Source organism: Lepidochelys olivacea (genome assembly GCF_965140295.1).
Source record: "Lepidochelys olivacea isolate rLepOli2 genome assembly, chromosome: 10".
Taxonomy (NCBI): domain Eukaryota; kingdom Metazoa; phylum Chordata; order Testudines; family Cheloniidae; genus Lepidochelys; species Lepidochelys olivacea.
Genome location: NC_140420.1, coordinates 20,952,566 through 20,965,409, shown reverse-complemented (window position 1 = coordinate 20,965,409; position 12,844 = coordinate 20,952,566). Strand labels below are relative to the sequence as shown.

Below are 12,844 nucleotides of genomic sequence, written 5' to 3'. Positions count from 1 at the left end.
AGTTGAACACACGTAGGTAAACACCACCTTTAGAAGGACTTGTCTTATGTTCTTAAGCATGGGAAAGGGGAAAAGTACAAAAGCTAGCGAGGGACAATGGATTTGCACTCATGTCTTGATTTTTTTGTTTTTATAATATGCTGTCTTTCTGATTGCTCTCTGTACTTCCCCTCTAGCTATTCTAAAGCTTCTCTGTCCTATCCTCATGCTGCTCTGACACATACTCAGCTCTCACTAGGACAGCTCTGAGATGCTCACTCTGTTACTTAATGCACCCTCAGGCCACTCTCATCTTCCATCTCAGAAAGCCATGAGCCATGTTTTTCTCTCAAGCTGTTCTGGGACACTTTCTCCTCCATTCATCCTGAATTCTTCTGGGTTGGTATCTCTGATATCACTACAAGACTCTATGATTCTCTCTCCCTCTAACTCCTCTTAGTGTCATGATACTACTAAAATGTTCTTAGAAAAGAAACAACTAAGGGGGATACAATAAAGGTCTATAAAATCATTAATGATATGGAGAAAGTGACTAGGAAGTGTTATTTATCCCTTCACATAAGGCAAGAATTATGGGGAGCCCCATAAAATTAATACACAGCCGTTTAAAAAAAAAAAGGAAGCACACAGTCAAATTGTGGAATTCATTGCCATGTGATGTTGTGAAGGCCAAAAGTATAACTGGGCTAAAAAAAAAAATCAGATCCTCATGGAGGGATAGCTCCATCAATGGCTATAGCCAAGATGATCAGGAATGCACCCATGCTCCAGGTCTTCCTAAACCTCCAACTGCCAGAAGATGGGATTGGATGACAGGGTATCACTTGAAAATTCCCTGTTCTGTTCATTCCCTCTGCAGCACCTGGCACAGGTCGCTGTCAGAAGACAGGATACTGGGCTTGATGGACCATTGGTCTGATCTAATATGGCTATTCTTATGTTTACCTGACTATCCTCCTCCACTCCTTCAGCCTGAGCAACAGCAGAGCTGATTTGAATGGTGGAATATTGCAGCCCCTCTCCTTACCATACCATTCAGCTTTAAAAGCACTTTGAGTCAGAATACATTGAAAAATACACCTTTGGAGGGAAGGGGTAAGAGGAGAGGAATGATGGGCCATGTTTTAATCAAACAATGAAATGAAAAATATTGTGAGAATGGAAACTAATCCATCTTAATCAGCAAGGCTGTTGACAGGCACGTGGATGAGAACAGGAAGTTATGAGAGGATGACAAGTATGTTTCTTGATAATAATCTCTTGAGGGGGGTTCCCTGTTTACAAGTGTAAGCAGAGTCAGGATGAGCTCCACCCTGACATCTGGTGGTGAGGTGTGGCAAGTTGTGGAAAAGAACTTCAGGGGCTGATCTCATTTGCATAGGCATACCCACCCCGCCTAGAATGAGGCCATAGCTGCCCAAATGGTCACTTTGGCTGCTGTGGGATCCCCAGTGTCTCTGTTATTGGGGCAGGAAGAATAAATTGTTATTACCCTGATTATGGGAATCAAGAAACTGTACTTGGCCTTTTGTTATGATGGAGGGACTCACCATCAACTAAGCAGCACTCGCTAGGCAAGGGACATGGGTTCCAAAACCCAGTGAATAGAGAGAGGCTGGGGACAGGTATTGATACTTGGTGGCATGGGCCCCCTAGTGAGGGCATTGCATGCTAATTGCACTTCCTCCTCTCTCCACTGTGGAATATCAGAGCTAATTTTGATTCCATTAGGAGTCTAGTTACAAGCTGCTGGGCTGAATTCACTTTGGGCTAACGGTGCACCAGCACTGAGGCTCCCCTACTACAAGCTGAAATCACAAAAGAGCTAAACTTACTAAGAGCTGAAATCCCTGAGTGTTGTGTTAAGTAGTGGGGGAGCCTGAAGATATATTGTGGAGCAGTTTGCGGGACGGTTGGAGCGGCTTGTGGATGGGCTGGTGGAGCAGTTCATGGGACGGCGGGAGCTGCCTGTGGGATGCTAAGCGGCGTGGAGCAGTTCGTGGGGCGGCTGGTGGAGCGGAGCGGCTTGTGGAGCGGATCGGAGCTGCGGGGCAGTCAGCTTCAGATCATGTAAGGTGCCCCTTACCTCTTCCCTCTGCCCCTCTCTACTTAGGTTGGGAGGTAAAACTCTGCAGATAAACTTTCGAACTCTGGGGCTGCCCTGACCAGGGACAGAGACTTTTAGGTTGTTGGACTTTTGGGACTTTGGGTTGCTTGACTCAAGAACCAAAGGGAAAGGACACGTCCCAATTTGCTTGGGGTGGGTATTTTTTGCTCATGGGTTGTGTTATGAATCCTGTTGGTGGTGTTTCCCCAACATAATGCCACATTGTTTCTCTCTGTTATTAAAAGGCTTTTTGCTACACTCAGACTCTGTGCTTGCGAGAGGGGAAGTATTGCCTCTTGGAGGCGCCCAGCGGGGGTGGTGTACATTTGTCCCACTGGGTGGGGGCTCGAGCTGGTTTTGCACTGTGTTATTGGAATGGAACCCCTAGATACTGAACCCGGCTCTTGTTGCTGCCAGCTCTGATGGGCAGAAGGGTTACACAAGGTAGTAACAGTATGCTGGGCAGATAAGTACATTGGCCTTCAACCTTATATTATGTAGCTCAGAAATGGTTACTACTTTGTAAAAGAAGAAGATTTATGGAATACTAGATTCGTTAACTTAAGAGTCACTTGTTTGGTAACTACAGCAATGAAAAGCATGACAAATATTAAATTTACTCTAGAGTTTGTAGCAAAGTGAAATCTGGATTCAAACTGTATGTCTGCAATAATTATATACTCTAGCTGAGAAGTATAACAGGGAAAATAATTTTACTGCAATCATCTTGTTGTTACATGACTATGAAAAGAGGCCACAGGTAACTATCACTATAAAAGGTATAATGTGAATACAAAAAAATTAAAAAAATATTTACATGGCTTTTTACATGTGTGTGAACCATGAATACATTAAGCAAGGAATGGTTTTGTTGTGGCAAAACATCAGACAGCGGATCTCCTGGATATGGGATTTATAACATAGTTTTGCAGTGAGAAGCACAGATTATGTACAACAGACATCAGATATAGTCTTATCTGTCTAACTATAGAACAAAATCCACTTAAGATGCCCATGGAATTGTGCCAGATCAGCATTACATCAACCATAGCCCTAACTTGGACACAAGGACCTAAAATTAAAGTTAATTTATGTTTAAAATATGAGAGCTCCATGGGCTCCCTAAACTCTCTGTAGTATGGTCTTCTCCAAATGTGGTTAGCTCTTTCAATGGTGACCAGTCCAAATGGCAGCTCCAGAATCTTCTGCTAACAATCTACAGTATTTGAACACTGTGATTTTATGCACATTCCTAACAAAGCCTGTTGAAAACTATCACGAACCTTATAAGAAGGGGCGGCAGGTTTGTATAATTTTCGGTGGTGCTCAGAACGGATCCAAGTCCCGACTCCCCGTGCCCCACCTGCCTAAGACTCTGGGAGGTAGTTTGGGTGCAGGAGGGGGCTTGGGTTGCAGGCTCTGGGAGAAAGTTTGGGTGCAGGAGGGGTGTAGGCTCTGGAAGGGAGTATGGGTGCTGGGTGAGGGCTCTGGGCTGGGACAGGGGGTTGGGGTGCAGGGCATGGGGCTGGGCCAGGGATGAGGAGTTTGAGGTGCAGCAAGCAGGCTGTCCCAGGGCTGGGGTGAGGAGCCAGAGAGGACGACTCCCCCCAGCCTTCTCCCAACCGGTAGCTGCGAGCTCCCATTGGGGAACCTCTCCAGCCCAAAACTCAGTCAAGCCTCCCCAGGCTGCTGCTTAGGAGGTCCAGCCAGGATAAGCCCCACCCCCAGAGTTGCCTGCCGGGGTGAGGGCTGCACTTCCTCCCTCCACGGGTGCAGCAGCTGACTCAGCCTGCCCCCGGCGCCGCTCCCTTGTAGCCAGCCATGGCAGCAGCTGGCAAGTGAGTGCAGCGCAGAGCTGCAGGGGGCAGCCACCCGCTGTCCAGGGCAGGCAAGGATGCTTGTGGGAGGGACATGCAGGGGCAGAGCCAGGGGAGAGACCTGGGCCCGAACATTGGTGGAGCCGGGCCCCCCAGGCCCTGAATTTGCTGGAGCCCGGGCACCACAGGCCCATACAACTCGCCACCCCTGCTTATAAGTAACTCCAAGCCCACAAATTCTTGTCCTTGCCCAAAATAAATCATGGGGAAATTAAAGATCCCTATATATTTACAACCAGAAGGAACCATTATGGTAACCTAAGCTAACCTTCTACATAACAGAGGCCAGAGAATATCACTCAGTAATTCTAGCATCAACCCTACAATTTCTTGGTCGAACTAGAATATATCTTTTTAGAAAGCCATCCAACTGCTGATTTTAAATCTGAAGCCTTCAAGTGACTGAATATGTACTGCACCACATAATAAATTGTTCCAGTGATTAATTACTCTCTTTGTTAAAAATATGCACCTAATTTGTCTAGTTTCAGTTTCCAACCACTGGATCTTGTTTAGCTTTTGTCTGCCAGATTAAAGAGCTCCCTATGATCAGAAATCTTCTCGCCATTTAGGGACTGACAGAGCACGATTAAGTCATCTCTTAACCTTCTCTTTCATAAGGTCAGTAGACTGAGTTTCTTGAATGCCTTTCTGTAAATCAGGTTTTCCAGACTCAGAATCATTCCTGTAGCTCTTTTCCAAAAATCAGCTGGATATAGCATTCCTATAATGGTTTCACCAATATTGCATACAGAGGTAACATTAACTGCCTAATTCTAGTAGTTATTCTGATTTATACATTCAAGGATTGCATTAGCCCTTTATAACCACAGCACTGCACTGGTAGCTCATGTTCAGTTGGTCAACTACCATCACCCCTGTCCTCTCCAAAGTCACGGCTTTCCAGGATACAGCTACCCATCCTGTAAATGTGATATACATTATTTGTTCCTAGATATATGATCTGTCATTTGGATATTTTAATCTTCAATATTCTCTGACCCTCAGTGCTCTGGGAAGTGATCGAGGAAGGACATGAAGATGCACAAAACCTAGCAGGTCTGGCTCAGGTGGGTAGGTTTCAGGGGTGACTGGGGTATAGCTGGGTGGGTGAATCTGAGTGGGTGGCTGCTGGAGGTAGTTGGGTACTAAGACTTCTGGGGAGGCAGGGATGGACTATGGGTCTGTTCACATATCTAGAGCTGGGTATTTGTTGCAGCTGGGTTGTGCTGGAGGAGCACAGTCTGATGCACCTGACTGAGGGAAGTGTGTGTGTGGACAAGAGAAAGGGAGCTTGGGGCTCTTACTGAGCCTCTTACTTTTTGCCACTGCTGTCTCCTGAGTGCTCGTATCTCGCTGTACTCAGCAGGAGGAAGAGCAAGAGGCAGCGCTTGGCTGTCTGCTCAATAGCACCACAGAAACAATCGGTGGCCAAAAGGCAGAACTGAACGCAAATGTCTGCAGCCTTCCTGCAACTCAGACAAAAGAGTGACATTCAGGCTGAAAACTGATTCAGTTTCTTATTTTTGCTTCATGCACTATCCCAAAGGACATGGAAATGTCATCCCTTCCACCTGTGCAATTCAATGCAAAAGCTTCAATGTAATTTACAAGTCCTGTTCTTATTAATATCTGGAGGCTCCAAATTATCTATATTAGTAACAAACTGTTACAGCAATAAAAAAGATAAGTCAAGTACAATTAGGAAACAATTTTTATTTCTTATGAAAATCACTAGGGCTTACAATGACTAAAGAAGAACCTGCATATTTGAAGTCAACAATTCCTGAGTTTAACCTTTAAAGCAGAAATAATATATGATGAGCATAAATAATTTTTCTTTGAACAGATTGCCATGCTGTCAGATTCAGCTACATATTTGTTATAACTGTACAAACTCAAAGGACCAAAAGTCAAGTGAGAGCAATATGCTTCCCTAAATTTATATCTACATTCGATCTTCCAAGGGGTAACTTAATCCATCTCACAAACTAAATAGCTCCACTGAGGTTGTATTTTTAAAATTACCAAATTCTTCTCCACTGTTTTAGTGAGATTTTGAAAAAAGGAATTATCTCTGATTTTAAAGAGCAATTAAGTGTTCATTTGATGCGGACTGATGTTATTTTCCCCAATACACATATGTGTGCATGCGTGTGGATTGACTCGAGAAAATAACGAGTTGTCATTTCCCCTCAAGCAATCACTTGCTCCTAAAATGAAAGGCAGCCTGTTTTTACATCACCTTTTTGCTGTTTGGACCCTACCCAAATATCTTAATGACCGTTTCAAGCCAACTCCTTGGGTGCTGTGTGGTGGAATAACAGCTATTAATTTTGACAGATTATAATAGGTACAACACTCCTTTGCAGAAGAAGTTAGGAATTTTTGAAGATGTGAAGGAATAGAAAACTTTGCTTAAACCTTGGCTCACCAACCTTCTTTGCTGACAGAAATGGATGGAATGTCTAAGGACAAGTTCAGAAAGGTTGAAGAGGTTCAAGAATTGTGGTGCGGCTTTTAGTGGTACCCTAAAAGACTGCAGGATGATGAGAATGGAACTCAGTACTCTCAGGACAAATCTCCAATTTTCTAGGCCACGGAATCTATGATTTTCCAGATTTCTCGGGAGTTGTTTGTATTTATGACTGAAAACGTATTTGTGATTATGGGCACCTTACATGTTGCAATGCAGGCCACCCTTCAAATCTCCTTTGTGTTGCTTCTATTTAGGATTTCTGAAAAGTCAGACAAGAAACTTTGCTGCCTAAGTGACTAGCTTCTTCTCAAAGCAACATGATTTAATGTTCTCTCTGGACAAGTAGGAAACTCTCTGAATAAGAGTGAGATGATCCACATATTAGGCACTCAGTTGAATATTTGGGTCTACTGTTAGAGCTCTGGGTTGTAGGCACTCTGAACTGCTCACTGGTCTTCAACCAGCACTGTAATGGCAAGTTGTGGAAGCAGCAAAAAACCACCATACACTATCTCAAAAAATTTCAAGGGTTGATGGCATATGCAAGAGAGGCAAATTCACTTCTTTTTGGTGGGTGCTATGTTAGACAAAGCCATCTTAGGCTCTCAAGCCTTTATACTAGTACATAAGAAACCCTCCCAGGAGTACAGTGGGCAGATGAGGCAGGCCACAGCTTAAATAGAGTCCTATGTCATGGTTTGGTATGGGCTAGAGACTCCACCACTACTTCTCTGGTTGATGAGACCAAAGGTGAAATATCAGTGGGAATAGAAGGCTCCTCTCTGCAGCTGAGAAACTCAATGAGATGGACAGGGCCTTTGAGCATCATCCTTTAGAGCAGTGGTCTCCAAAGTTTTTGGATCGTGCACCACCACGGGGCCGCCAAAGAAAGGAGAGGGGAAGACTTACCGCAGGCGTGCCGACGAAGCAAGAAGAGCGGAAGATTTACCACGGGCGTGCTGCTGAAGAAGACGACGAGAAGACGTGCCACTGGAGAAAGAAGGAGGGAAGACCTGCTGCGGGCATGCCACCCGAGGGGAAGACCTGCTGCAGGCATGCAGAGCTGCCGCCGAAGGAAAAAAATGGCAGAGTGCTGTCCGGCGGCGCTCCTCCTGCCACGCACCCCCTAGGATCCTCTGGCGCACGCCACTTTGGAGACCACTGCTTTAGAGCAGTGGTTCTCAAACTTTTTTTTCACAGACCATTTGAAAATTGCTGAGGGTCTCGGAGGACCACTGAATGATCTTTCCAAATGTTGTTTGTACCATTAGCTAACTATTGTAAAGCGCTTTGGATAAAAGCACTATATAAAAAACCCTGTAATTAACTTTTTTGTTCTAGAAATAAAAGCACACAACTCATATATTAATATCAGTAGTCTTACCTTTCTAATGCAATGGATGTGCCCTCTCTCCCCCGCCACAGCAGCTCTCGAGCTGGGGCTGGGAAGGAGTGGGATCTCTCCCCAGCAGCCACAGCCCTGGAGCTGGGGAAAGTTGCCTCTTTCTCTGGTTGCCACAGGCCTGCACGTCCCAAATTCCCCTCCTTTCAACTCCTAAAGAAAGGTGGGTAGGGATCCAAGCCCCTGCTGGTAGAGCAGCCTTCAACATAATTTTCAGCCTTGTTTCCTGGTGCCCCATGGAACTCATTCCCTCTTCTCCTGGACAACCAGTGTCCTTTTAAACTATTCCTCCGCTGGGCACATGCCTTGTACCTACTGAAGGGCAGGGCCTCCCTACTCAAGTAATGCTCTACTCCTTGCTCTGATTCAGCATGGGGCCTGTAGACCCCATCATATTTCCTCAAGTTCTTCTGCACGGTTTGAGGTTCTTTGTAATTCTTTTCATCCTCATTAGCTCATTTCCAATACCACATGCAGTTGTGGAGGGCCCCTGGTGAATTTCAGTACCCTGGTTTCCTTATTTTTTGTCAAGAGTTCAGCATTTTTTTACTTTTTTTTGTGGGGGGAGGAGGACCAGAAAGTACAGGAGCAGTTCTAACATACCTGTGGAGAATCAGCCATAGCAGAGTTCTGCTCTGTCACACATGCTCTCCTCTCCATCACACGGATGGAATGCCACAATATGCTGAGAGGGAGGAAATGGCTGGCACAAGAGGCAGCAGGGCCAACTCCACCAGCTTTCTGGAAACAGAATGCAGCAGGAATCTTCACTGATTGTTTCCTGCTTTAAGGTACTTTATGCTGCTTATGTAGTACAAAGCAGTGTTAGCAGTTCAGAGACTTCAGCCCTATATTTTTATAGCTATTTAAAAATTATACTGAAAACATCTGACTGGTCCCAAATATAAACTGGGAATATCTCAGAGTTGCCAAGAACTTAAAGGCGAATCCAGGAAGTTAATTTTTTGTTGACTTAGAGTATTGTCTTCCCTAGAAATTAGGCCATGTTAGAATATGAACTTTAACATTGCGCTTGCTACCATGACTCTGAACACATCTATGGTGTCAGTATAGACTGGGACAAGTTACATTTAACATTGTGGCAAATACTGGGACCATGCTCTAACACAACCTAATTTTCAAAACAAGCCATTCAAAACAAGGGGAGTTAATATTGTGACAAAGTTCCTCCTCTACCTTGGTGGGTCCTGCGCTTATTGGCGGATTTTGCTCGCCTCAGAGATTCACAGTAGCCCTCAGTTTGGCCACTTTCGTGGCTCAAATCTGCCATTCACTCAGATAAACTCATCACTGGCCAGCACGGGGAAAAAAAGTAAGACCAATTCCCGCAGTTTCTGCTGATCCACCATGTGGGTCGGGGAACAGCTCAGAGACCTTCCCCTCTGGTGGAACCTCCTGTGTTGAGTCCGGGTTTGGGGGGAATCCGGGCCCGCCCTCTACCCTGGGGTCCAGCCCAGGGCCCTGTGGACTGCAGCTGTCTAGAGTGCCTTCTGGAACAGCTGCGTGACAGCTATAACTCCCTGGGCTACTTCCCCAGGGCCTCCTCCCAACACCTTTGTCCTCACCACAGGACCTTCCTCCTGATGTCTGTTAACGCTTGTACTCCTCAGTCCGCTAGCAGCACGTCCTCTCACTCCCAGTTCCTTACACTGGGCACACCTCACTAACTGGAGTGAGGGCCCTTTTAAACCAGGTGTCCTGATTAGCCTTAATTAATTCTAGCAGCTTCCCAACTCACTACAGGTATACTAATTAGCCTGCCTGCCTTAATTAGTTCCAGAAAGTTCCTGAGTGTTCTGGAATAGTCCCTGTTATCTTACCCAGGGAAAAGGGACCTGCTTAACCTGGAACTAATGTATCTACCTTCGACCACTCTCTTGTAGCCATCTGGCCTGACCCTGTCACAATATATACTAAATGAAGACCATCAAGTACTGTCCTCCTATTTTGAACAGGCAATCTCTCAACCACAGTTCACCAGTGCTCAAAATTAACTAATGTTCAGATGACTAACTCGAGAATTCTGTATCCATTCATTATTTTTTTTTGCATAATTTTCAATCTCTGCAGACTACAGTAGCCTAGATAGGCTATGATATTTTACAGCATGCCAATGAAAATGACATTCAAATTTGCCAAAAAGATAGGAAATCTAGCTTCTAGTAAGTGGACCAGAGCATTACAACACACAAAGATCAATCAATGTGTTTGTAATGAATATAACAGGATCCTGATTATCTGAACCCCAGATTCTGAACTCCCAAACTGCCAACTTGTCTATCAAACAATTTATACCCATTTGTACAATTAATTGGTACTAACTGCTTTCTGCTTATAAACACTTAAAACACTTAACGCTTATAAACACTTAAAGCAATTAACTATTTGCCTTCATTTATTCTTGTTGAAAAGGCGTGCAAGAGAAAACAGGCTGCTGTGACCTTATTACAAAAATTGTAGAGAATAGTGGACATGGGGGAAAGCAGTACTGGGTAAATCTACAATTACAGACAGTAAGGAGGTTGAAGAAAAATGTAAAAATTTTGCTATGTTGATGGAGACCTTCCAGATGTCAGAGCAGTGCTGGAATTATACAGCTGTTTTCCTGTTTCTCAATATAACATCAAATCTGCATGCCTATGACCAAGGAAGGTTTTATTTTTTGTTATAATTTCTTTTAAAAACATCATAGTTTTAAAATGTCCTCTCAGAAAACAACAATAAAACACCAATGAATAAAGTCATCAAGGGCATCAATCTTAAAATTGTCATTTATGGGTTTGCAAATTCTAAGCTAAAACCATAAGATCATGTCTGAAACAAATATGGAGGATGCTGACAAAAATCCAATCTGAAACCTCCTGTGAGAAAATAAAAAATCTCCCTTCTTCCAGTTACCAATGAAGAAGTCAAGTGGGAGTTGACAACAACAATTAGCACAAAGATGAACATCTCTTTGAGGGATCATTTGTGGATGAGGCATGGGACAGATAGAGAGAGTTTATTAATAAAGATGAATATGCTAGTTAGAATGAAAATCACTCAACTTTTAAGTTAGTGCTTACATACTATGAAGCTGTTGAACATTTTGAAAAATGCATGTTGTACATGAATGGCCAGAGTGACTGCTATACCTCTTCAGTTTATGTTCGTGTATATTCTTCAACTATGCCTTTGAAGTAGCTTTGATAAAAAAATCTCAGACTTTTGCTAAAAAATAAACAACCTTTCTTAGTCCAGGAATTTTTATGCATTTTATAGCATCACAGTGAGTAGCAAGGAGGCAGCTCTGTTTCTATCTTAATTGCTATCAGTTACAGTATTTTTTCCTCCATTGACTCCTAATTAAACAAACTCCCTACAATTCAAACAAATTTAAAGTCATCCATGCTGTTTGGAAAGTCAGGATTTACTTATTCTTCCACTGAATTTTCTCTCTCAATTCACAGACGTTGCCATTTCTGTATAAGCATTCCCATAAATTTCCTTCTTTTTCTTTATACCCTTTTATTCTGTCTGCTGTTCAATTTGATAATTATCTATTTTGCCTTGAAAAGCCTTTCTATTTTTTTCTCCTCTTAGTAGAGTCCCCTAGTTGCTGCTACCAGTTAAATAATTCTCACAAACATACTCATTTTTGTCCATATATGCTCACTCATAGATTAACATCCTTAGGTTGCTCTCCTCGTGTGTCTTCTCACTTTGAGCTTTCACTATTATTATAATACATAGGGTCTCATTTTCAGACATGCCATGGACCTGCCCCTCCTATTTACTTTAGGGGGAATAATTAGTTGTTAGAACTTTTGAAAATTAACTTCACCCGAGATCTACAGTTTTAATTTCTTCTCACTTTTATCATAGCCTTTACATACATCCATATCCTCCAGAGTTCATTTGACATCTTTTCTTGCTCAGAATTCAACAATACATCCAATTTCCCTTTTGTACCTCTCTGATATTATCCAGATTACCTAAGACCTGAGGTGAAGTTTCAGCTCTGTCAGAAGTGGCCAATGATCTGCATCAATACTAACATGAAACAGTTTTACATTTGAAGATGGTCATTTTTCCATCTTCTCAGTGCAGGGATTTCATTGATACATTGATTTCCCTTGTCGCCAACATCGAGATATTAATGCATTTCCACGTTCCATGATGGGATAATATAATGTTTTTTTTATGATCAAGATGACTCTCAGAATTGAACTCATTTGCTTATCCTAATTGTTTACTCCCAATCCATGTTAGTTCATTACAATCTGGTAGAATCTGGTAAACACTAACTACACAACTACAGCACTGAATTAATTTCCTGTAATCAGCAGTACATATTTTGGCAGAAAGTTAATAGGACAAATGTAGAACACTTCAGTGTTGTTATCCTAGGTTACTGCAGATGATACACAATCTTGAACTGAAGATTTACAACATAACATATCTGAGGTAGTCTTAATATCAGCCTGATATAGACTGGATTGTATCCAACAGAGGTGTAAATATATCTTTTTTCAGAATAAGTATAATTTTTTTCCAGTCTTCTTTCTGTATTTTGTACACACCAGATTTTCTTCAATAGGGAATAATAAAGAGACTATAATGAAATTAATGTGGCTGCTACAACTCCACAATAGACCACATTGTTTGTCATATATGCAACTCCCATCATAAAAAGTGTGTTATCCAATTTGATCTTTCAATTAAGCATTCTTGGTACCAAATCTATAATTTTCTAGAGGCCTCAAACTGCCCTTTTATGTGCCAAGACAGGAAGAGAGGAACTTCCTAGGTAGTTTGCTCTACTGTTTTGATGTGCCATTCTCTTCAAAAACATTGTGATTGATACCAGGAGATCATTTTTGTCTCCTCCTAAATTGTAACACATACTTCTTGCTCACTTTTTAGTAGATATGCTGAGCCTATTAGCACAACCCCATTGTCACAGCATGTCAATGATC

The 12,844-nt window shown here is 42.8% G+C and overlaps 1 protein-coding gene across 2 annotated transcripts in view; it reads right to left on the bottom strand.

The window, feature by feature from the left end:
- SNX29 (sorting nexin 29) overlaps nt 1-12,844 on the bottom strand; it is a 451,127-nt gene that overhangs the window by 134,522 nt on the left and 303,761 nt on the right. Inside the window, exon 19 of one of the 2 annotated variants that reach the window (XM_084640531.1) lies at nt 8,469-8,606. The exons of the other annotated variant lie outside the window; for it this stretch is intronic. Within the exon in view, the coding sequence (XP_084496657.1) occupies nt 8,469-8,606 (138 nt within the window). The remainder of the gene's footprint in view (nt 1-8,468; nt 8,607-12,844) is intronic. 2 annotated transcript variants of the gene reach the window in all.